The 22,744-nt window shown below is 41.4% G+C and overlaps 1 protein-coding gene across 1 annotated transcript in view; it reads right to left on the reverse strand.

Annotated features, from left to right (window-relative positions):
* Positions 1-22,744, reverse strand: part of EVC2 (EvC ciliary complex subunit 2) — a 157,833-nt gene that overhangs the window by 39,750 nt on the left and 95,339 nt on the right. Inside the window, exons 13-16 of the mRNA XM_045017520.1 lie at positions 22,065-22,224; positions 20,067-20,527; positions 13,254-13,458; positions 3,382-3,504 (exon numbers count right to left, since the gene is read on the reverse strand). Of these exons, the coding sequence (XP_044873455.1) occupies positions 3,382-3,504; positions 13,254-13,458; positions 20,067-20,527; positions 22,065-22,224 (949 nt within the window). The remainder of the gene's footprint in view (positions 1-3,381; positions 3,505-13,253; positions 13,459-20,066; positions 20,528-22,064; positions 22,225-22,744) is intronic.

Genomic DNA, 22,744 nt, shown 5'->3' on the forward strand with positions numbered 1-22,744 from the left:
ATATCTTCCTACTGTATTTTCCACTCCATGCATCTGATGAAGTGGGTTTTAGCCCACGAAAGTTTATGCCCAAATAAATGTGTTAGTCTCTAAGATGCCACAAGTATTCCTTGTTCTTTTTGCTAATACAGACTAACATGGCTACCACTCTGAAACATTTCTGATGGTTAGAAATCTTTGCCTAATTTCAAGCCTAAACTTGTTGATGGCCAGTTTATATCCATTTGTTTTTCTGTCCACATTGGCACTTAACTTAAATAACGCCTCTCCCTCCCTGGTATTTATCCCTCTGATGTATTTATAGAGAGCAATCATATCTCCCCTCAGCCTTTCTTTGGTTAGGCTAATCAAGCCAGGCTCTTTGAGTCTCCTCTCGTAAGGTAGGTTTTCCATTCCTCGGATCATTGCTGAAAATGCATCAAGTTATGCGTCTTCAACATACTCTCCTGCTGCTGATTCCATCTGCAATTTCCTAATCAACTGACTTTCTTTAAATGTAACTGAACAACATAAATCCATTAAAATAAGCCCTTCGCTTGAAACCATTAACTTTCAATTTCCATATTCGTTACGGACTCTAGTTGCTACTAGTGCCATTTCTCTCTCACTTAATTTTTACAAATAAAGGAATTGATCCTAAGATGCACTGACCTTCATCTTTAATGAGGTCTGTAATTAATATTAATTACTACTTGCAGTCTAATAGCACCAAGAGGCCCTAGTTAGGGACAGAGGCTCATCGTGCTAAAAGTTGTAAATATTTTGTGCTTGATTTCTGTAAGTCCTATAGTCTTCTTGCTTATCTGCAGAACAGCACCAGACTCATTTTGGATCTCTTTTATAATGCCTCTTGCCTGTCTTTTGTCTTGTACAACTGCCACTTCCTCATGCCATGTACATGGGACAGCTTGAAAGCTGAGCAACTAAGACACAATTAGAGAAGAAAGGACGTATCCTGTTTGAGTCCAACCTGGAAACCTATATAACAGATTTGCAGGCACCTCTCAGAATCAGGCCTCAAAACTCTTTCCATATCCTCCCAACACATTACCTCCTATCTATAATCCTTGCTCTCACAGCCCTCTTGGAAGACTGTAAGAAAGACTATATCCCCCTGCTCCTTTCTTCTTCAGGCATCACTTCTACTCACCGAGTTCAGGAGCCTTCTGCAGTACTGAGCAGCTCAGAGCCACACACAGCATTCAAATTGTCAAAAAAAACACAACAAAAAACCTCAGCAGGATAGTAGGAAGTGGCAGTAGTCAATGGAAAAGTAGTAAGATTTAACATTGTTCCATTTTTACATTTCTCCCCTGCCCTCCCGAATTGGTCATAAAATTTTGGATGGCAATGGTGAGTGAGAAGAGGAAAACCCTTTATATTAAAGAAAACAAATATAAAAAAATACTAATGGGTAGGAATTTGAATGACAATGAATTGCAATGGGAAAGAATAAAAAACTTTATTTATACTCACAAGATAAGGCTTTTTGTTACATTTCTGGTATACTAGTGATAATATGTGATCATTTTCCTTAATAATAATCTACTCTCCTCATTGGGATAAAGCAGGAGGCCTTTGGTAGCTAACATGCAGCTCAATTCAAAAGAAGACAGGCAAGGACATTACAAAAGAACTCCAGAGCGAGCCTCGTGCTGTATCTAAATTGAAATAAACTCTCCATCAATTAAATGATAAAAAGGGCTATAGAAGTTACACAAATCAAGCACATTTACTGCTTCAAAATATTAGTGTCACATTAAAGCAGAACTGTCCATAAATAAAACATACCGCATCCAGTATTTCCTATTCCCTTGGGCCCCCTGGTAAAGGATATACAGATTTCAGGAAATGTAATCAAACAAACTACACTGTCTATCTTAATTATATGAAAACTAATCTTAACAAGGCAATCATTTAACAGATTATTATTTGTATTATTTAGCTATGGTATTCATGTGACATCCGTTACTATAGTATCTCAGCACCCACCTCATAATGTCTAGTGACAAAACTACTGAGTTGAATGGACAGACAGTGGGCACTAAGGGTTATTTTTACCCCACTTCTGATAGGTCTATTGTGCAAGGTAGCAGCAGCAGCAGCAGCTGTGGAAGTCATGCAGTGGGTGTGCACCTCCTGTGTGGTGTTCAACCTGCTTCACAAGGGCTCCTTGTGTGTATGCACATTGAAGAGAGTGGAACATAGGTGATTCAGAGACATGTGGAGCCTGGGGATCTGCTACAGTACTGATACTCTATTCTCTACCTGTGCTGAGGTCATGGAGGGTTAGTTTTTCCTGGCACAGGGAGAATTCCTCCACTTCATGCGCCCAGTGCAACCCAGCTGTTCAGGCTGTTTCAGTAGGAGGATCTGAGTTTTAATGAGGGAGAATTTTGGTGATCTATGTGAAATGAGGTAATGGCCTACACTCAGTTCCTTGTGGACAGATGTTCCTATCATCATCACAGGCATCCTTGTTTCAGTAGAGAGGTCAAGGATCAAATCAGGCTGGAACCTGAATCATTCTCTCAGCCTTGAAGTGAGCTTTCTAAAGCAGAGTACTTCAGGCACACTGGAGGGGCTGAGAGGGACATGTATTACCTGATCTGACACAGATGTACTGGAGGGAGCTCTCTGGATCTTGCAGGGAGTCCCTCGTTAAAATTCTGCCACCCTGATTTCCTTGCATCTGCTTCAGTTCATCCCTAGGTTGATACTGTCGAATAGCCCCTGTTAGAATAGACTTATCTATGCTGCTCCTAAAAATACTTCCAAAGAGTAAATTATTTTTCCTTTAAAATAGAGCAAATGTCACATATTTTGAAAACATTTTCCTAGTGGAAGAAACTTTCTAGGTTGCCCTATAAGCATTGTTACTGAAAGGGGCAAGCAAATTGATAGATTCCCCAGTTCCTCCAGGCTCGTCTTGGTCAGTACATGCACCTCTGGGACACTGGGTTTGCCTCAGGCAAAGATGAGACATTTTTCTAGAAGCTCATTGTGTGTGGCAGCTTCATCACTGTGTTCTTATGATAAACAGGAAACACCGGTATTCAGACATGGGAACTTTCCACCTTTCACAGGAACAAAATGAACGCTAACATTTACAACAAAAATCACAAAGTGATAATCTATTTTAAATGCAACGTAATCTTGACAGTCCAGGAGATAAGCACAAAGAGAGATGAAATATTTTACATACTTATGCATATCACAGATGTATAGACTTTAAGGCCAGAAGGGGACCATCATGATCATCTAGTCTGAGCTCCATGCCTCTCTATGTCTTGGTCTTGCATATATTTATAGGAAATTATTGTTATTTTGTAATTGTTGAGCATCAATGTACAGAGCTGTGTACAGAACATTTACATTTACCTTGCTCAAATTTTCATCTGTAATCGGTTCTTCATAGATGCGAATTTTATCCTCCAAAGATTTTTTCAGAACATCTATCTTATTTCTATTCTTGGATCGTTGTTTTTTGATATTGGGCTGTGGCTATAAAAAAAAAGTCATCACATCATTAAATATTTTTAAAACTTATATGCCATTACTATGTATTAGTATTATTACTATTATTTGTGGGAAATTCCCCAGTTAATAATACAAAACTGCAGTCTTGACTTTCATGACAAAATGTTCCCTGGAAATACATGTTCTAGCTATACCTTTCAGAGGACCCATTCGGTAATTTCAGATTAAGCCACAAAATATTCCTAACTTTTTTGAACGTAGGTTTACATATTTATCCCTTCCATGAAAAGAGGATGCAATTGCCAAGTTGCATTATTGCAATTTTGTCCTGCTAGCACAGGAGTGACAAATTTGGTTTTACACAAGCATTTAGTGAATGCTATATGCAATGATTTAATGACATTTTCCTCATCCTTTTTCAACACCATAAGAAAAGAACAAGATATCATATTCATTTAAAATTAAATTGTTTTCAAAATGCACTGTATGAATCACAGATGAGCCATAATAATATTAAGGAGCACCCTACTATGTAATCTGATTATTCTTGAGCTTTGTATTCTTTACAATGTACTCTCAGGGAAAAGATAACATCTGTTCAACTATAAGGCTCTGCAAAGTCATTTCCCTTTTCAAATACGGAGCATTTTGGAAATCATTAAGGTTTTGAACTAGGCTAATTCCTAGTGTCCTCTTCCCTATCTGTTCCCCTTTCAGTAGGCAGCATATCTTGCTATTTAACAATGCGTTCTCCCAGTAGTAAACATGCTCACCATGCTCCCTATGGTAAACATGTTCACGTCCAAGAAGGCTAATGGCATTTTGGGCTGTATAAGTAGGGGCATTGCCAGCAGATCAAGGGATATGATCATTCCCCTCTGTTTGACATTGGTGAGGCCTCATCTGGAGTACTGTGTCCAGTTTTGGGCCCCACACTACAAGAAGGATGTGGAAAAATTGGAAAAAGAGTCCAGTGGAGGGCAACAAAAATGATTAGGGGGCTGGAGCACATGACTTATGAGGAGAGGCTGAAGGAACTGGGATTGTTTAGTCTGCAGAAGAGAAGAGTGAGGGGGGATTTGATAGCTGCTTTCAACTACCTGAAAGGGGGTTCCAAAGAGGATGGATCTAGACTGTTCTCAGTGGTACCTGATGTCAGAACAAGGAGTAATGGTCTCAAGTTGCAGTGGGGGAGGTTTAGGTTGCATATTAAGAAAAAAACTTTTTCACTAGGAGGGTGGTGAAGCACTGGAATGGGTTACCTAAGGAGGTGGTGGAACCTCCTTCCTTAGAGGTTTTTAAGGTCAGGCTTGACAAAGCCCTGGCTGAGATGATTTAGTTGGGAATTGTTCCTGCTTTGAGCAGGGGGTTGGACTAGATGACCTCCTGAGGCCCCTTCCAACCCTGATATTCTTTGATTCTATGACTATGCTCTTTGCCCTCCAGCCCGCAAGATAACACCATGAGTATTGAAAATGTTTTCAAACCTTCACCTAACATACATTGCTTGTCCGGGATAGAATGCCTTGATGAGCTCCATGTACTTGGATGAATATGTTTGTTGAGACTCCCATGTTCTCTAGTCATATCAGTCAGCTTCAAGGACGATGAACGGGTGGAATGAACTGTTGTGTATTTGGTTGTCATGGTTTTGTTGCTATGGCAACTGAGTTAGATTATTATGGGTTAGCTCAACCGGTTTCAACCGGATGAGGAGCTCTCTGTAGATATGTAAATAAAATGGAGGTTTTGGTTAGCTGCCTGCTCTCTGGCCTCAAGTGATTGCTTCCTACACCAGCTGCCCCAAGGATTTAACACTGGCGACGAGGATGGGATTCCGGTGCTGCTCCAGTAACAGAAGGAAGTAGAAGTTAAGGTAAAGAACAAACAAAAAAAAAAGCTGCTTGTTTGCACTGACTGTGAAAGTGAAACTAAAAATCATGGCTACTCTGACCAGGCCCCTGGAGCCTTTTGATGAGAATACAGAGCAGTGGCATGTGTATACTGAGCGTTTTGAGCTTTTTGGTATTGCAAATGACATTACAGAAGCGAAGAAGGTGCCAATATTCTTAACTGTTGTAGGGGCTAAAACCTACTCTCTGCTACGCAGCTTACTACACCCTGTTAAGCCTGAGACTAAATCTTACAGTGACATTGTGGAAATCCTGGGGTCTCATTTCTCCCCAAAACCACTGGTAATTGCTGAAAGATATAGGTTCCACAAAAGAGACCAAAAGGAAGATGAAACAGTTGTACAATTTGTAGCCATTTTAAAAAAGCTAGCAGAACACTGTGAATTTAAAGAAATGTTACATGATGCCCTGCGTGACAGGTTAGTGTGTGGCCTGTACAGTGAAGCTATACGGGAGCGCCTACTGACAGAGGCTCAGCTTACCTTACAGAAGGCTGTTGATATTGCTGTCTCCATGGAACTGGCTACAAGGGAGGCACAATACATCGGTGCACCCCCTAGGGTGCAAAAAGTGTCACAAGAACCGACCCACAAAACTGTTCAGAGTCAAGAATGTTACCGCTGTGGTAAGCCGGGTCACCAGGCATCAGAATGCTGGTGTAAGGACCTGGTGTGTCGACACTGTGGCAAAAAGGGACACATTGAGTGTGCCTGTAAACAAAAGAAAAAGAGGCCTGTGGTCTGGCCGACAAAAAGAGGAACCCTGCATACCCTAGAGCAGACCCAGGATGATCAAGGTGACACCTCATCACAAGAGGAAGTGCCACTGCATGTTTTGTCTTTGGCAATGGGCTCACATGAATACTGGGTAACCCCGTTATTGGATGGCAAACGTATACGCATGGAACTGGACACCGGTGCAGCCGTCTCACTGATCTCCGAGACTGTGTATAAAGAAAAGCTACAGCATCTTCCGCTTAAGGCAACAAAAACTGTTCTGAAGACGTATACGGGAGAAGCTGTGCCTATGCTGGGCACTATTGATGTTAAGGTGGAGCTCAATGGACAGGTGGCTAAATTGCCACTGTTTGTGGTGAGAGGTAACTACCCAGCCTTAATGGGTAGGTCTTGGCTTGGGAAGATTCAACTGAACTGGGCAGAAGTGCACCGGATGACTAAAGAAGAAACCAGTCTAACCCCTATACTAAGGAAACATGCTGCTGTTTTTGGAGATGATTTGGGAAGTATGAAGGGAATCACTGTGACATTGAACATTAAACCTGGCAGTCCACCAAAATATCTGAAAGCCCAAACTGTGCCATATGCCATCAGGCTAAAAGTTGAAGCAGACCTGGAGCGCCTGGTCACCAATGGAGTCCTAATACCAGTTACCCATAGCTCATGGGCCACTCCTATCGTTCCAATCGTGAAGAAAGATGGCTCTCTCCGGATTTGCGGTGATTTTAAAGTCACTGTCAACCCAGTGTTGTGTGCAGAGCAATACCCGCTTCCCCGCATCGATGACCTCTTCGCAGGCCTGGCTGGGGGACAAAAGTTCAGTAAGATTGATCTGAGTCAAGCATATTTACAGATGCACGTCGATGAAAAGTCCCAAGAGCTGTTGACTATTGTGACTCATAAGGGGCTTTATCAATACTGTCGTCTACCCTTCGGAATAACATCTGCTCCCGCCCTGTTCCAGAGGGCTATGGACCAGATTTTGTGTGGCTTGTCAGGAGTTCAGTGCTATCTGGATGATATCCTGGTCACTGGAAGAAATGAAGAGGATCACTTAAAGAATTTAGAGGCTACCCTACAAAGACTGGAAGAGTATGGCCTACGAGTTCGCAAAGACAAGTGTGAATTCTTCAAGCCCTCTGTTGAATATTTGGGACACATCATTGATTCTGCAGGTCTTCATAAGGCCCCTGCAAAAGTTAAAGCTATTGTGGAGGCTCCCCCACCTCGAAATGTAAGCCAGCTGCGCTCGTTTCTAGGACTCCTGAACTATTATGGAAAGTTCATCTCACAGTTAGCCACACTGCTAAAACCACTTCATGAGCTCCTTGGGCAGAACAAGGCCTGGAAGTGGACTGAAGCCTGTGATGTTGCGTTTAACAAAGCTAAGGATGCATTGCTAAATTCTGAAGTTCTAACGCACTTTGATCCATCCTTACCACTGCAATTGGCCTGCGATGCCTCCCCTTATGGAGTGGGAGCAGTCGTGTCACATATTATGCCTTCAGGAGAAGAGAGACCTATTGCTTTTGCTTCACGCACTCTTAGCAAAGCAGAAACTAACTACGCCCAAATCGAACGTGAGGCATTAGGAATTGTTTTTGGAATTCGGAAGTTTCATCAGTACCTGTTTGGGCGAAAATTTACTCTTCTCACAGACCATCGACCTCTGACATCAATTTTTGGACCTTACACAGGCATTCCCCCATTAGCTGCTAGTCGTATGCAACGTTGGGCATTGTTACTTTCAGCACACACATATGAAATCAAATATCGGAAATCCACTCTACACGGCAATGCAGATGGCCTCTCAAGGTTGCCTTTGCCGGTCAAACACCAAGATAGTGCCCACAAGGAAATCTTCTACTTTGAACAGGTAGAGAATACACCCATCACTGCTACTCAGATAAAGAAGGCAACTCGCGTTGACCCAGTATTGTCCCACGTTATGGACCTGGTGATGCATGGAACATCTCGACAAACCTCTCCGGTCTCATCCGACCTTGTTCCCTACATGTCCAAGCGGACGGAGTTATCGGTCCAATCTGGTTGTTTGTTGTGGGGGAGACGTGTCATTATTCCACCACCACTGAGATCACAGATGTTAGAACAGCTACATTCCGGTCACTGTGGAATAGTGCGCATGAAGGAAATTGCACGAAGCTATTTTTGGTGGCCTGGACTGGACAGCGCTATTGAAGAGAAGGCAAAAGCTTGTATGTCATGTCAGGGTGTGAGGAATGCACCCCAGTGGGCACCCCTACACCCATGGGACTGGCCTGAAAACCCGTGGCAACGTATTCACGTTGACTTTGCTGGCCCCCTTGAAGGAAGCATGTTCTTGGTGGCAATAGATGCCCATTCTAAATGGCCAGAAGTCTCTATAATGCAGTCCACTTCTGCAGAGAGTACTATCCAAAAACTACGAGGACTCTTTAGTCGTTTTGGTCTGCCAGAACAACTTGTGAGCGACAACGGACCGCAGTTCGTTTCTCAGGAGTTTCAAAATTTTATGAAAGCAAATGGGATACACCACATCACGTCAGCACCATATCATCCGTCCACCAACGGATTAGCTGAAAGATTTGTGCAGACAATGAAAAATGCTTTGAAATCAGCAAGGGGACAACACTCCATTCAAAAGCGTCTGGATACCTTTTTACTTTCCTACAGAAACACACCTCATGCTACGACCCACGCATCTCCGGCCTTTCTAATGATGGGACGACAGCTGCGCACTTGCTTTGATCTGCTGAAACCTTCCGAACCCCGACAAATTGTGCAACATCAGCAGCAATATCAAGTCATCAGACGGGCACCCAGAGCAAAAGACCGAACCTTTAGCCCGGGACAGCCAGTTTTGGCTCGGAATTATACTTCCAGAGCTAAATGGGTTTCCGGCCACAGTCATCACTCAAACAGGACCTGTTTCCTACACAGTCCGGACTGCAGAGAATCTTACCTGGCGGCGACATGTAGATCAGCTGTTGCCAGGTCATGCCAGTCCTCAGGACCCATCTGCAGTTGAGGGGTCTGACTTCACCTCTTCTGGTGAGGGATCGAATCACGAGTCACCTGTTTCTGACTGTTCTCCTCCATTACTGCCGGCGGCTGAGATACCCCTTTGCCCAGCACGAGCTGATACCACCTCCTCACCTGTTCGTGCTGCGGACCCTGAGCCCCTAGTGCTTTCGGGTGCAATAACACCGGTAGTTCGCCGTAATCCACCTAGAGACAGAAGGCCTCCTCATCGGCTGGATCTTTAGCTAGGGCGAACCCACGGTTATGGGGCAAAATAATCCCCAGGGTTTAGCCGGGAATGGAGGCAGTCTACCCTCCTTCTCTAGTCTAGTGTGTGTTTTATTTAGGGGATGTTCTTATTAGGGGGGGAGGAATATGTTGTGTATTTGGTTGTCATGGTTTTGTTGCTATGGCAACTGAGTTAGATTATTATGGGTTAGCTCAACCGGTTTCAACCGGCTGAGGAGCTCTCTGTAGATATGTAAATAAAATGGAGGTTTTGGTTAGCTGCCTGCTCTCTGGCCTCAAGTGATTGCTTCCTACACCGGCTGCCCCAAGGATTTGACATGAACCTTTTCTGTCAGCATAGACAACTTGGTCTTCAAAGGCTGGTTGGAGAGCTGATACAAAGGGTTTCTCCAAAACTTTCATGAAGTGTGCACCGAATATCATATAAAGCATAACTTAATGCAACAGGGAAGAGTGTATCTCCACATTCCTTCAGTATGCGAGCGACACACTTCTTCAGCATCCCATGTAGTCTCTTCACTATCCCATTTCTTGGGAATGGTACACAAATTTATAATGTACTGTTACCAATACTCATCAGAAAGCCTTCACAGTCTCTTGATACAAAAGGCATCCCATTATCTGAACAAAGCTCTCTGGTAGGCCAAACACAGCGAATAAAATAGTGAGGCAAGAAATGAGCTCCTTTAAGGTGCCTTGTGAAATTATTCGGGCTGTCGATTAATCACAGCGAGTCCCGTGGCACCTTTAAGACTAACAGACGTATTGGAGCATAAGCTTTCGTAGGTGAATGCCCACTTCGTCAGACACACACCAGACTAACACGGCTACCCCTCTGATTAATCACAGTTAACTCACGTGATTAACTCAAAAAAATTAATCACGATTAAAAGGTGAAATGTCTTCCCACTAGGTAAACCCTGAGGTGTATAATTGCAAAAAACATCGCAAAGACTTGTAGTTCAATCTGGGAAAATGTCACTTATGTTGAGGTGAGAGTACAGGATGTAAATGTAACTGGCAGTCCCTCCTGGAACAGAACTGCACCCAGCCCCCATTTGCATGCCTCACTTAGAATCACCATGGGTTTCTATAGATCAAAATAAGGATGGGATTGGATCCACCAGAAGGCTTGATGCGGGGTTTCAAAAGCTTGCTTTGCTTTTTTAGTCTCAACCAACTGTCTCTGGTTCTGGGTTAAACCCCACAGCAGCTTAGCAAGGGCACTAAAATGGCGCAGAGCACAACCACCTATATATTGAGCTAGGCCACGGAACAAACATAAATCAGTATCGAAGCAACAGCTTGTAGCTGTTCAGGCATCAGTTTCACACCACTGACCAACAAAGAATGACCTAGAAACTCCACAGCATCCTTTGCAAAACTGAACTTGGCCCAATCAACTTTATGCCAGCTTGTTGGAGTTGGGTTAGCATCAGGTCCAGAACAGCATTATGCTCAGGAACGGTCTTAGCAAAGATGAGAATGCTATCTAAATATCAACATGTACCCTGGATATTATCCTGGTGCTGAGAGACCACTCTCTGTAATACCTCAGGAGCAGAGACTAAGCCAAAAGGGAACTGTTGATAGCAAACCATTTGGGAATACTGCTGACAAGTCAATAACAACTGCTCACTTTCAGGTATTTGCCAATAACCAGATTGATAGTTCAATGCATAGAAAATCCGGGATCCACTTACCCATCAAGTCACCTCATTGAAGGCAATTGAAACTGTTCATGTTTCACATACGCCTCTACCCCGATACAATGCTGTCCTCGGAAGCCAAAAAAATCTTATTGCGTTATAGGTGAAACTGCATTATAGTGAACTTGCTTTGACCCGCTAGTGTGCACAGGCCCCCCCAAACACTAGTTTACCGCGTTATATCTGAATTCCTGTTATATCAGGTCGCGTTATAGTGGGGTAGAGGTGTATTTATGAAGGTCCCTAAAATTTGTGCACAATTGAATATCACCACTCTTCTTGTATATGATCACACTGGGTGAGGTCCAATCCTTCCACCTCCCAAATGATACCAAATTCCGTTTCGATCTTCTCCATAAGTGCAGGAAGTATGCAACGTGCAGACGGTGCACACTTCCATGTTCAAATGCACCTGCAGAGAGTATGCATATCCTCATGCTGTCTCTGAATGATACTTTGCATATCCCCTTCTGTTCTAGCCAACATAATCCGACCTGAGATATCCTGTGCAAGTTCATAATACAAAGATGTAAGGAAAATAACGGAACCGCATATGCAGCTGTGCCTTTAACTATGTAAAAGTTTGCAGTCAAGGCTATGCCCTTGTAGAGCGCAGAGCATACAGCTTTGCCCACTGTCTGCAAGGCATATAAATGTTTAGAATTTGTAACTACCATTGTCAGCAACTGTCCAGACTCTAAACTAACCCAGAGGGGAGAACATTAAGTTCAGCACCTGTACCCACCATGCACTTCAGCAGTGTGCCATTAATTTCAGGATACCAGCTGCAGTGTCTTACCACCTGTGAAGATCATACTAAAGGAAACATCAATAAAAGAGGTCTCGTCCGGCTCCACATTCACAGGCCCCACATCTTTGTGAACTAGTGTACTGCGGTGCACTACTTTAAAAAGTATCCTTCCTTCACACAAGCCTGACTGGGCAAGCAGGGAAATTGGCCAAGTGACCCATACTATCACAGGAGAAACAGTGAGGAGCTAGCAACTTTCGCTGCTGAGGCTATGGTACGGGAATAGGTAGCATCGTAGGATTCTGGGTGATGGAAGTAGGAGGAGCAGCTGATGGCTTAAGAGGAGACTCAAAGGTAGCAGCAGTCTGAAACACAGAACAACTTTCACCCCAAGCGCTAGAAAAGGCCTCACTCTTAGCAACTGTCACATCAAAAGTTAGCATTCTCGCATCTTCAGCCAGTAACTGTTCATCCTGGGTGGTCAATCAGAAAAATATCCCTGAGCATGATCATCATAACATCCCCAAATTCACAGTCCCTGGCCCATCACTGCAAATGACATGCAAACTTGTGTATGGTTTCGCAGGGCTGCTGGAGAGCTTCAAAAAACAATTTTCCTCTTTACCAGAACAGAATCTCCAATGCCAAAATAACTTGTTGCAGTTGCATAGCTGCATCAAAGGAGGACTTGGGCTCCAGGAGCTCACCATAAATATCACTGCCATCACCGCCTAAGCAGCCAGGGTAACCTAGGTGCATCGCGGAGTTGTATAATCTGCAGATAGCTCCAAAAATTCTGAATAAAGTATCACCATCGAAGGCTGTGCCGGCAGCATGGGTTGCAGAACAGAAGCACTCGTCGCCATGTTACGCTCTGATGCACCCCAGAATAGCAATCCAAAAAACCACCCCGAAGTAAGACATGCCAGTAGACTGTCAGTCAAAACATGTACTGACCATGAACTGGTAAGGTCAGCAACAGTCTGAATAAAACTTGATAACAGTCTGAATTGCAGATATGTAGTAGCTGCACACACTCAACGCTAAGGCTCTGTGTGCACGCACATAAACAGGAACAAGAACACTGAATTCAGGTAGCAGGAACCAGGAAAAAAAAAGAACAGGGAGCAGGAAGCAGGAAGGCAACATGCACACCAGTCATCACAAGAGACACTATGCTAATGTGTTGGACTGGGGGAGAGGCCAGGATCCAGCTTTTACCTACAGTAAATGACAAATAAAGCAGGCCATACAGTTGGGAACTGACCCTAATCACATTCTGCTTCCAAAACACATGAAAACCAGCATGTGTGGGGAAACCCACTCCTGAAAAGGAGACAGACAGTAAATGTACACATTTGGGAAATGTAAAACGTTCCCTTACTGATCCCACCTGTTTGTCGGATACTGCTGAGTTCTGATCCACTTTCAGCAGCTCCGCTTCCCTCCACGCCGACTGATATGCCTGAAGCAAAGCTCTTTTCCGAATCTTGGGCAAAGCTAAGTTATTGTCCATCTGAGAATAGCAGCAATGGAACTCTTGCCTCATTCTCAGCAATTCCTCTTCAGATAATGAAAGGGGCAAACTTAAAAGTCTCCTGTTAAAAAACAAAACCAAACATATGCTATTCTGAGGTATTTGCAAACTGGCACAGAGCAAAAAAAAACCCCCAAACCAACAACAACCGCCACCACCACCAACAAAAAAACAACCAAACTATCTTCAGAGATCCTAGGAACCTGCAAAGTGTGTTTCTCTTCCCACGTGGCCAGAGTCTCCGGATAGCAGGGTGTTAGGTGAGAACATGGCCTATACATTAGAACTGGTCCAAAAAAAATTTTTTGGGAAAAAATTAATTGTTATGGATTGTTTACATAAATTTTGTCAACATAAATCAAAATGAAAAATGTTCAGGGTGTTTTTGTGTGTGCACTCTCTCTCTCTCTCATTTTTCCGTAGGGAGATATTGGGGGAAACGGGTAAATAAACCTGAAAATGGTGGGAGGGGGACACCTTTTGATTTGTTTTGACAAAAAAATTCAGATACAAAATATTTCCCAGGAAGATTCGAATATAGTTCTAAAATCCATTTTCCACTGGATAACATTAATGAAATTTTTGCAACCAGTTCTTCTCTATATCCTCATTTCCTATTTTGAGGGCTTGTATCCCAGAGTGCACTAGCAGGGGCATGCATGGACTTCAATAAAGGCTTGTCTCCTGCACAGGATGTATAAAGAGGTAAAGAAAGCCCTTTGTGCCCTCCTTACCCCTTACGGGCCCATATAAGGACCAGACACAATGAATGTTTACTGGTAAGTTCTCATTTTAGATCACTATAGAAAACCAGAGTTTCTTAGATACACATTTTTACATACCTTCCTTTTTCAACAAAGCTGTTGGATGGGAATAATAATAATTAATAATACTAATACCTTATGCTTATATATAGGCTTGGCTACACGGAGTTAGCGAAGAGCAAGCTGGGGTGTAAATCAAAGTGCATTACAGAGTTCATAGTGGAAGAGTTCACACAGCTGATTAATGTATGGCGGGCTATTGCGCTGTAGCTTTACAACCCAGCTTGCTCTCTGTAACTCTCTGTATAGACAAGTCCAGAGGATTTCAAAGCACTTAACAAAGATGGGTAAGTAGTATTTCCCCAGATTTATGGTTAGGAAAACTGAAGTACAGAGATTTTAAGTGTCTTGCCCAAACCACTGGCAGCAAGTCATTGGTAGAGTCAAGAAACAAACGTAGGTGTCTCAAAGACCCATCCTTTAACCACAAGATCGACACTGCTTCCTAGATTAGGAAAAGGGTTAATTAATGAACAAAATGTTCTATCATTCCAATTTTTATTAGGTATCGGTATTTCATTTCACTCATCTTGGGACAGAAATTTTAAACAGAAAATGGCAAAAGAAGTGGAGCTCTCACTGACATCACTAATACAAAATGCACCAGAAACTTTCAGCAGCGGCACAAATTGGGTAGGTTTGGGGAGGAGGCCATTTTTGCACTTGCTGTAGGCTGCGGAGCTGGGGGGCCATGGTCCGACCACTTTTAAGCAATGGTCCCATACTGAATCAGTTCAGCTGCTGCCAGAGTAATCTGGAGCACTGATCCAGATGAGTGGTTGCAATGCCACTGAAATTTGACCTGGCCACCTCTACGGGCAGACAGAGGGGTGATTGGGTCAAATTTCAGCGAGTGGCATTACAATCTAGTTCACAGGGTCACAATGCCACTGAAGTTTGACCCTCGGTCCAGATGGTGGGGTAGGTGGGACACATGGTGTTGCAACCTGGTGCACAGGGAGTCTGTTCCTGTACGGTGGCATGCAGAAGAATCCACTGAGACCTCAATTTCTGGTGGCAGCGGCTCATGTACTGTGAGTAAGAGAGAGGGGTGACTCCCCAGTCAAGGGACACCCTGGGTTCTTGTAGGAGAAGGGAGTTGGAGACAAGTGAGATTGGAAAAGGGTTCTTGCTATGTGAGATGACTGGAATTTACTCCTCCCAAGAAATATCTGAACTGGCATCACTGACTTTCAGGCTTGGAAAACAGAAACTTTCCATCTGGTGACAGAAGGTTAACTCTTACTAGGACAGACTACATGAGATCAAATATTGAGTGTACAGCTTTACTACCACAGTCCAGTTTCCCTCCGATAACTAGTGGACTCTGACATTGTTAACTATTTCATGGCTTATCTTTGTGTTATGAACAGTTCAGTGAGGCACAGAGGGCCAGATCCTGATCTTGGTAACTCTGGGTGTAACTATAACCAGAGTCACACTGGTGCAGATGAGATCAGAATCTGATTCTCCCCAGAAGGAAATCATCTAAGTCCTGAGACTCCTGACTACTTTTACCCTTTTTCATCATTCTATCTTACCAGCAATACCACCTTGGATTGGTTAGGGTATATTAGGTACATCTCCCCTCTAGAGCTAGTCAACATAACTACTGAGTCTTGGGTGGGTGAAAAGGGGTTGGTTGATAGAAAGCAAACTGAGGCAAGTAATGTGGATTGCCACCGGATCACTCCAAGCTCCAAGCAGCCCAGAAGAGACCTCAAGTCCCAAATTCTGATTTCTGCAGTGGCAATGTGCTGCACTACCACTAGGCCAGTTTTAATACCTCTCATGCCTTTGGGTCAGGAACAGTTCAGAAAAAAACACATTTAACTTTAATTTTGCAGCAACTGTGGGTGAAAGGACCAATTTAATATTGTATGCTAAGTTGGAGCTCTCCCTCTTAAATTTAATTCTTGGATATATTTCTGTTACCTGAAGGTTACCTGATAACAAGGCATCGTGTTTCCAACATGCAGCTTTGGTTGCTAAAAAATTAATCCTGCAAAAGTGGAAAAGTCAATCTCCACAAAACATCGATGTCTGGCTCAGTGATATGGCTGGCCTCTCAGCTAGTGAATTACTGGCATTCCATAGAAGGGGAATGCCTAAAAAAATTCAAAGCAATTTGTGCTGACTTTTTACAGGTTTATGATTAACGCAGACCCTGAAGATAGATAGGTAGTTTCACTTGCCCTCCCTTTACCCTGACCCTCTTTACTTACTTTGTGTATTATGCTGAATCTTGTATTTTGGTATATTTGTTATATATGAAAAAAATAAATAAAAAATTAGAAATTTTTATACAATTTGCAGCAATAAACCTCCCCCTGCCCCCTAGTAGTTCTAAAAAGGAGGAAATAGCCTATTTGTTTAAAGATTAAACAATAACTAATTCAAACGGTTTTTGAAAAAAACAGCACACTGATACACCAACAAAGAGTTTCAATTTTAAAATTACAATATATTGTCTCAAGTGTTTTAGAAGGGTGATTTTATTTTAATCAATCACAGTGCCAACAGGTTGTCATTATTTCCATAACATATGCCTATGATGCTTTTAGAAATTCCTCTTTGAATCAACTAATTGTAGTCAGTCTCTAAATTAAAATACTCATATTTATATTTTCATCCACCTGAGACACCTATCTGAAGGCATCATTTCTCCAACAGGCAGTACTTACTGCTCCACAATATTGCCTTAGATTTATAAATAGAAAGGTAGTATTGCCAGAAAAAACAGTGGATTAGAAACTACGGCAGATCTCTTATGCCATGCCTATGTTAGGAAAGGATTTTAAAATGTGAATATTTTTGGCACAGAACTACTTCATAGTATCTTGAATGAACCACAAAAATAAAAAGCTATCGTTCAAAATAATTCTTGGTGAGAGACTAGAGCTGGTGTCTGGTGATCAAAATATCAAAATTAACACACACACACACACACACACACACACAAAATATAAAGAGACTTTTTTTAAAGAGCTTTTGATGGAATGTTGTATAACTGTTGTGTAGAAAAATGTACTGGAAAAGTAAGCAGCTTTTAAGAAACTGATTTTTATTGTTGCTGTGTGAATAAAGATGGTATTTGACAAGTGTAATAGGCAGCACTGAAAACTGGAATACATCATCATAGAATCATAGAAGTTAGAAATGGAAAAGACCTAGGTCACCTAATCCATATGAGTACTGGTGCAGGATTGTTCTCTACAGTATATTTAGAGATAATAAGACAGTATGCGAAAAATACATTGAAATGGTTTATGGAAAATTATTTCGAATTTTGAAAAACCAAAAGTCACTGAAAAGTTAAAAATGAGTGGATTTTCAAACATTACAAGTAACAGGCAGACTCCTGTAGATCTGTTTTCCGTAGCTCTATAATGTGCAGTAGGCAAATTTACTGGGACAATGTCAGGTCATCAAATTTGGCCCAGTAGGTCTCGTGTATCTGATTTTCTTTAGAGAAAAGGAAAATTCTTCCTCCCTCACCTGAAGTTGTTTAAGATGAAATTTATGCTTTACAGTCCATTCTTTTTAATGAATACATGTCCGTAAGCCAGTGGGCAGATTTATTAGCCAGCGTAGTCCAAATAAAGCCCAAACGCTCAAGTTCAGTTCCATTCCCCTTACTCAAGGTGGGTTTATTAATAAACAGAAGATTAAAAAAGACTCAGCAAAAACACTTCGATAACAGAGACCTTTCTCACTTTCCCTGCCTGGGAAGAGGGAGGACACATCCTTGCCCACTACATGACCCTTCTCTGGCTACCACGGCGAGACCCACCCTAATGCTTCTCTAGTCTGGATCTCTCTTGTCTGGTACCCCTGCAGAAAGCCTAATATCACAAGTACAATCCCAGTCATGCCCTCAAACTCCGACTTTTAAAAGGTATGCACCCCAAGCACCAGGGCCCTGGTACAATGTCTCACATCAAACATTACATTCCTGCTGCCAGGAAATATGGTATTAATAAATGCACAACAAACGCTCTTCAAGAATGCATCTGAAAACCAGGACAATGCTAACCTAAACTATGGCCTTAAGAAATATACAGTAATCATTTTTAGGGATAAGAGGCCTGAGGTACTAGTGTTCTGTGAGCAGTGGTGAGACTCATAAAATACTGGGAATATTTCTCTTACTTGCCAATAAATATTTCTGTGTTGTATTTGGGGAAAAACAGATGACAGTTTCATCATGTGGTGATAACACTCTTTCCATCCCACTAGCATCTCTGGAGGATGTTAAACAAAAGCTACTAAAGCTAGACATTTTTAAATCAGCAAGTCCAGATAATTTGCATCCAAGAGTATTAAAAGAGCTGGGGTAGGAGCTTGCTGGACCTTAAATGTTGATTTTTAGTAAGTCTTGGAGGACAGCGGATGTTTCAGAAGACTGGAAGAAAGATAATGTTGTGCCAATTTTTAAAATGGGCAGATGGGATGACCCAGGTTATTACAGATCTATTAGAGATCTTGAGCAAGATAATGCAGTGGCTGATACGGGACTCAATTAATAAAGAACTACAGGAGAGTCATGTAATTGATGCAACACAACATGGGTTTATGAAAAACAGATCCTGTCAGACTAACCTGATATCTTTTTTTGATGACGTTACAAGTTCGGTTAATACAGGTAATAGTGTTGACGTAACATACTTAGATTTCTGTAAGGGGTTTGACTTGTTATTGCACCACTTTTTGATTAAAAAAATTAGAATGATATCAAATTAACATGATAGCACACATTAAATGGATTACAAACTGGCTAACTGATAAGGTCTCAAAATATAACTGTAAATGGGGAATCACTATCAAGCGGGTGTGTTTCCAATGGGGTCCTGCAAGATTGAGTTCTTGCCCCTGCGCAATTCCACATTTTTTTCTGTGACTTGGAAGAAAACACAAAATTATCACTTATAAAGTTTGAAGATGACACAAAAATTGGGGTAGACAATAATGAAGAGCACAGGTCACTGATTCAGATCAATCTGGACCGTTTGGTAAATTGGGCACAGGTGAACAATATGCGTTTTAATATGGCTAAATATAAATGTATACATCTAGGAACAAAAAATGTAGTCCACACTTACAGTATGGGGGACTCTTTTCTGGAGTCTATCACTATATTTAGCTTAACAAAGAGAAGGTTAAGGGATGATTTGATCACAGTCTATAAGTATCTACCTGGGAAACAAATATTTAACAATAGGCTTTTTAGTCTAGCAAAGGAAGGTATAACACAATCCGGCAGCTGGAAGTTGAAGCTAACCAAATTCAGACTGAAAATAAAGCATAAATGTTTAACGGTGAGTGTAATTAACCATTGGAACAATTTACTGACGGTCATGGTGGATTCTACATCATGACAATTTTTAAATCAAGTTTGGATGTTCTTCTAAATGATATACTCTACGAATTATTTTGAAGGAAGTTCTATGCCTGTGTTATACAGGAGGTCAGAGCAGACGTTCACAATCATCATTTCTAGCCTTTGAATCTGGGAATCTCTGAATACTGAGAGCTTTGCAAACAAAGTATGGCATATACTGAATTAAAGCCTAAAAATTCTAAATCACCCTTATAATTTTAACAAATTAATCTTCTTGGAATTTTCATTAAAAATCCCCAAACAAACCAAAGGGGCTAATTTTCACAAGCACAGAGCAATACAGCACATATTGACTGCAGTAGGAGTGGTGGGTTCTATGAACTGGTGAAACTCAGGTCCAAAGTTTATAGCAAAGAATTTATAGTTAAAAATTAAGCCTACATGTGTGTTAAACTCATACTTACTAGAGGAATAACCAAGAAAAGAAAATGGACAGATACTTACTTGAACACTAACTGTTCCCAACTCCTTAATTTTTTTTGTTCTGCAATGCTGTGTTCCAGCTCTTGGCTCAGTTTTTGCCTGGTATTCTCAAGCCATTCTCCAGTGGCCATATTTTTGTCATGTTCTTCTTTTTCAAGCTGTTCAGTCTGAATAGCAATTTCCTTTTTATGCTCCTCAACAATTTGTTGCAGGAATGGCTTTGGCACATTCAGTTTTAACAATTCTTGAGTGATTACTCCATACTGAATGCGTTTAAGTTCATCAATAGCTTTCTCTGTCAAAGTGAATCTAAGCACTTTTATTTCTTCACTGGCATCATTATCAAGCTTTTCAATAAGCTCTTCAAATTCAACAGCATGATCAGTCAGAAGCTTTTGCCAGTGGCTCAAGTAGTGGCTAACCTCTTTAGTGGTTTTGAAAGTGTCTCCTATCGACATCTGCTCCTTTCTTTGTTCTTTCTGCTGATTCATTTACCAATTAAAAAAAAAAAGATACAAGGTAAACAGAAAAAACTTCTTTCAAGTTCCAATCCCCTATATACATATTTCATACCAAGGTGAAATTATACATGATTTTTTTTTGTAATACTCAAAATAATTTCATTGCTTAATATCAGCACTGCATTCATATGTGCCCAAAAGGCCACTATTAATTTGGGCTGAAGTTAGACAGAATGCTAACACCTACAAAAACGCAGTGTGCAATTTATCTCATGCCCTGACATATTTTCAAATATCGGAAAGGGTCAGAAATCTAATGAACTGGTAAAATTCCAAATGCAAACTCTGATCAAAGAAACACAGAGGAAAGAAGAGAAAAATGGTGTACTGATATTTCATATTACACTATGCAATATTTTCACTGTAAAGCTAGCCAAAGCTTCCCTTGTGGGGAGAAAAAAAAAAGATACTGAATGCCACTGAAAGAAGCCCAAGATTTCTCTTCACACCTGCTCTCTCCTTGTTTTAACACGATTTATCTTTTAAGAGCACTTTTGAAATTTTGAAATGTATGTCCCAACTAACCCAATGGATTTCCTGCATCTTTTGATTATTTCTTTACAATTCACATACAGGAGTCTAAATTGTCCAATTATGCATTTTGGTGTAAAGTCAATTAACCCAGGTCAAGATGGAGATGGGCAAAGCCCAGAGAATACAATGGAAGTGTTGGCCCTCTGCATGATTGCCAGAGCTCCAAGGCATTTTCCTCCATAGAGTTTGGAACCTCGGTGCGTTTGGAGGGTCATGCCCCCACTGTGTTGAATCTAACCCTATAATCCTGACCTGATGAGATGTCAAATTCCACAAATGGAAACTCAGCATTTTCTTCATGTATATCACTTACCTGCAGGTTTTCTCAATGGTAGGAAATGATCTGGTCTTATGCCGTCAGGCTATGAATAACTGCTGAGTTAAGACAATACAGTAGAACCTCAGAACTATGAATACCTTGGGAATGGACGTTGTTTGTAATTCTGAAATGTTCGTAACTCTGAACAAAACACTATGGTTATTCTTTCAAAACTTTACAACTGAACATTGACTTATTACAGCTTTGAAACTTTACTATGCAGAAGAAAAATATTACTTTTAACCATCTGAATTTAAATGAAACAAGCACAGAATACAGTTTTCTTGCCTTGCCAATTTTTTTTTAAACTTTCCCTTTATTTTTTTCAGTAGTTTACGTTTAATGCAGTACTGTACAGTATTTGCTCTTTTTTTGGTCTCTGCTTCTGCCTGGTTGTGTATATCCAGTTCCAAATAAGGTGCGTGGTTAACCAGTCAGTTCATAACTCTGGTATTCATAACTCTGAGGTTCTACTGTATATTGTGGTAACGCCACTAAAAATTATGAAGACTGATTTTCCTCTACTATCCTGGCACGGATGTTTATCATCTTCATCATCATAAAAGAATTAGGCTTTATCTTTCAATTTAATCAGGTATTTTTCAGCATAATCACAGGGTAAATGGTTACACTGTACATAATTACCTTTTGCAACATTTCTCGTCTTCTCTTAGTAACGAGTTTCTGGTGAAGCCTTTGCTTTTCCTGTTTTAAATTATGATCCAACTTCTGTTTAACAGAATGAACTTCTGTCTGAGCTTGGTCTAGAAGTGTTCCCAAATGATTTTCAGACAAATGACCAGCTCTGTAATAAGAGTGTTTAATACCGGTTACCTTGAATACTTAACAGTAGAGAGCATGTGTTTGTATAAAGGCACACAGTTACTTATTTCTGTTGCTGTAATGCTTAATAGAATCATAGAATATCAGGGTTTGAAGAGACCTCAGGAGGTCATCTAGTCCAACCCCCTGCTCAAAGCCTCTTGCAAGGCTCAGGATCCCACTGTATTGGACGCTATGCAAGCAAATAATACAAAGACAGTCCACGCCTCAGAAAGCTCACAGTATAGCATATAGATAATAGACAAGAGGTGAATAAACAAATGGGGGTGTGAAGGGGGAATAGGAAGGAAGGAGAGAAAAAAACCAAGGAGACCCGTACACAGACAGTGTTAGTGTTAGACAGAAAATGCTCAAAGTAATGTGCATAAACGAAAAAATGAGAGAGTGCAGGCTCAGGTGGTTTGGTCATGTCAAGCACAGTCCTGACAACTAATGGGAAGGAGTACAACCACTCAAGACGAAAGAGAAAGACAGAGAGGCCA

The sequence above is a fragment of the Mauremys mutica genome, chromosome 5 (assembly GCF_020497125.1).
Source record: "Mauremys mutica isolate MM-2020 ecotype Southern chromosome 5, ASM2049712v1, whole genome shotgun sequence".
Lineage (NCBI taxonomy): Eukaryota > Metazoa > Chordata > Testudines > Geoemydidae > Mauremys > Mauremys mutica.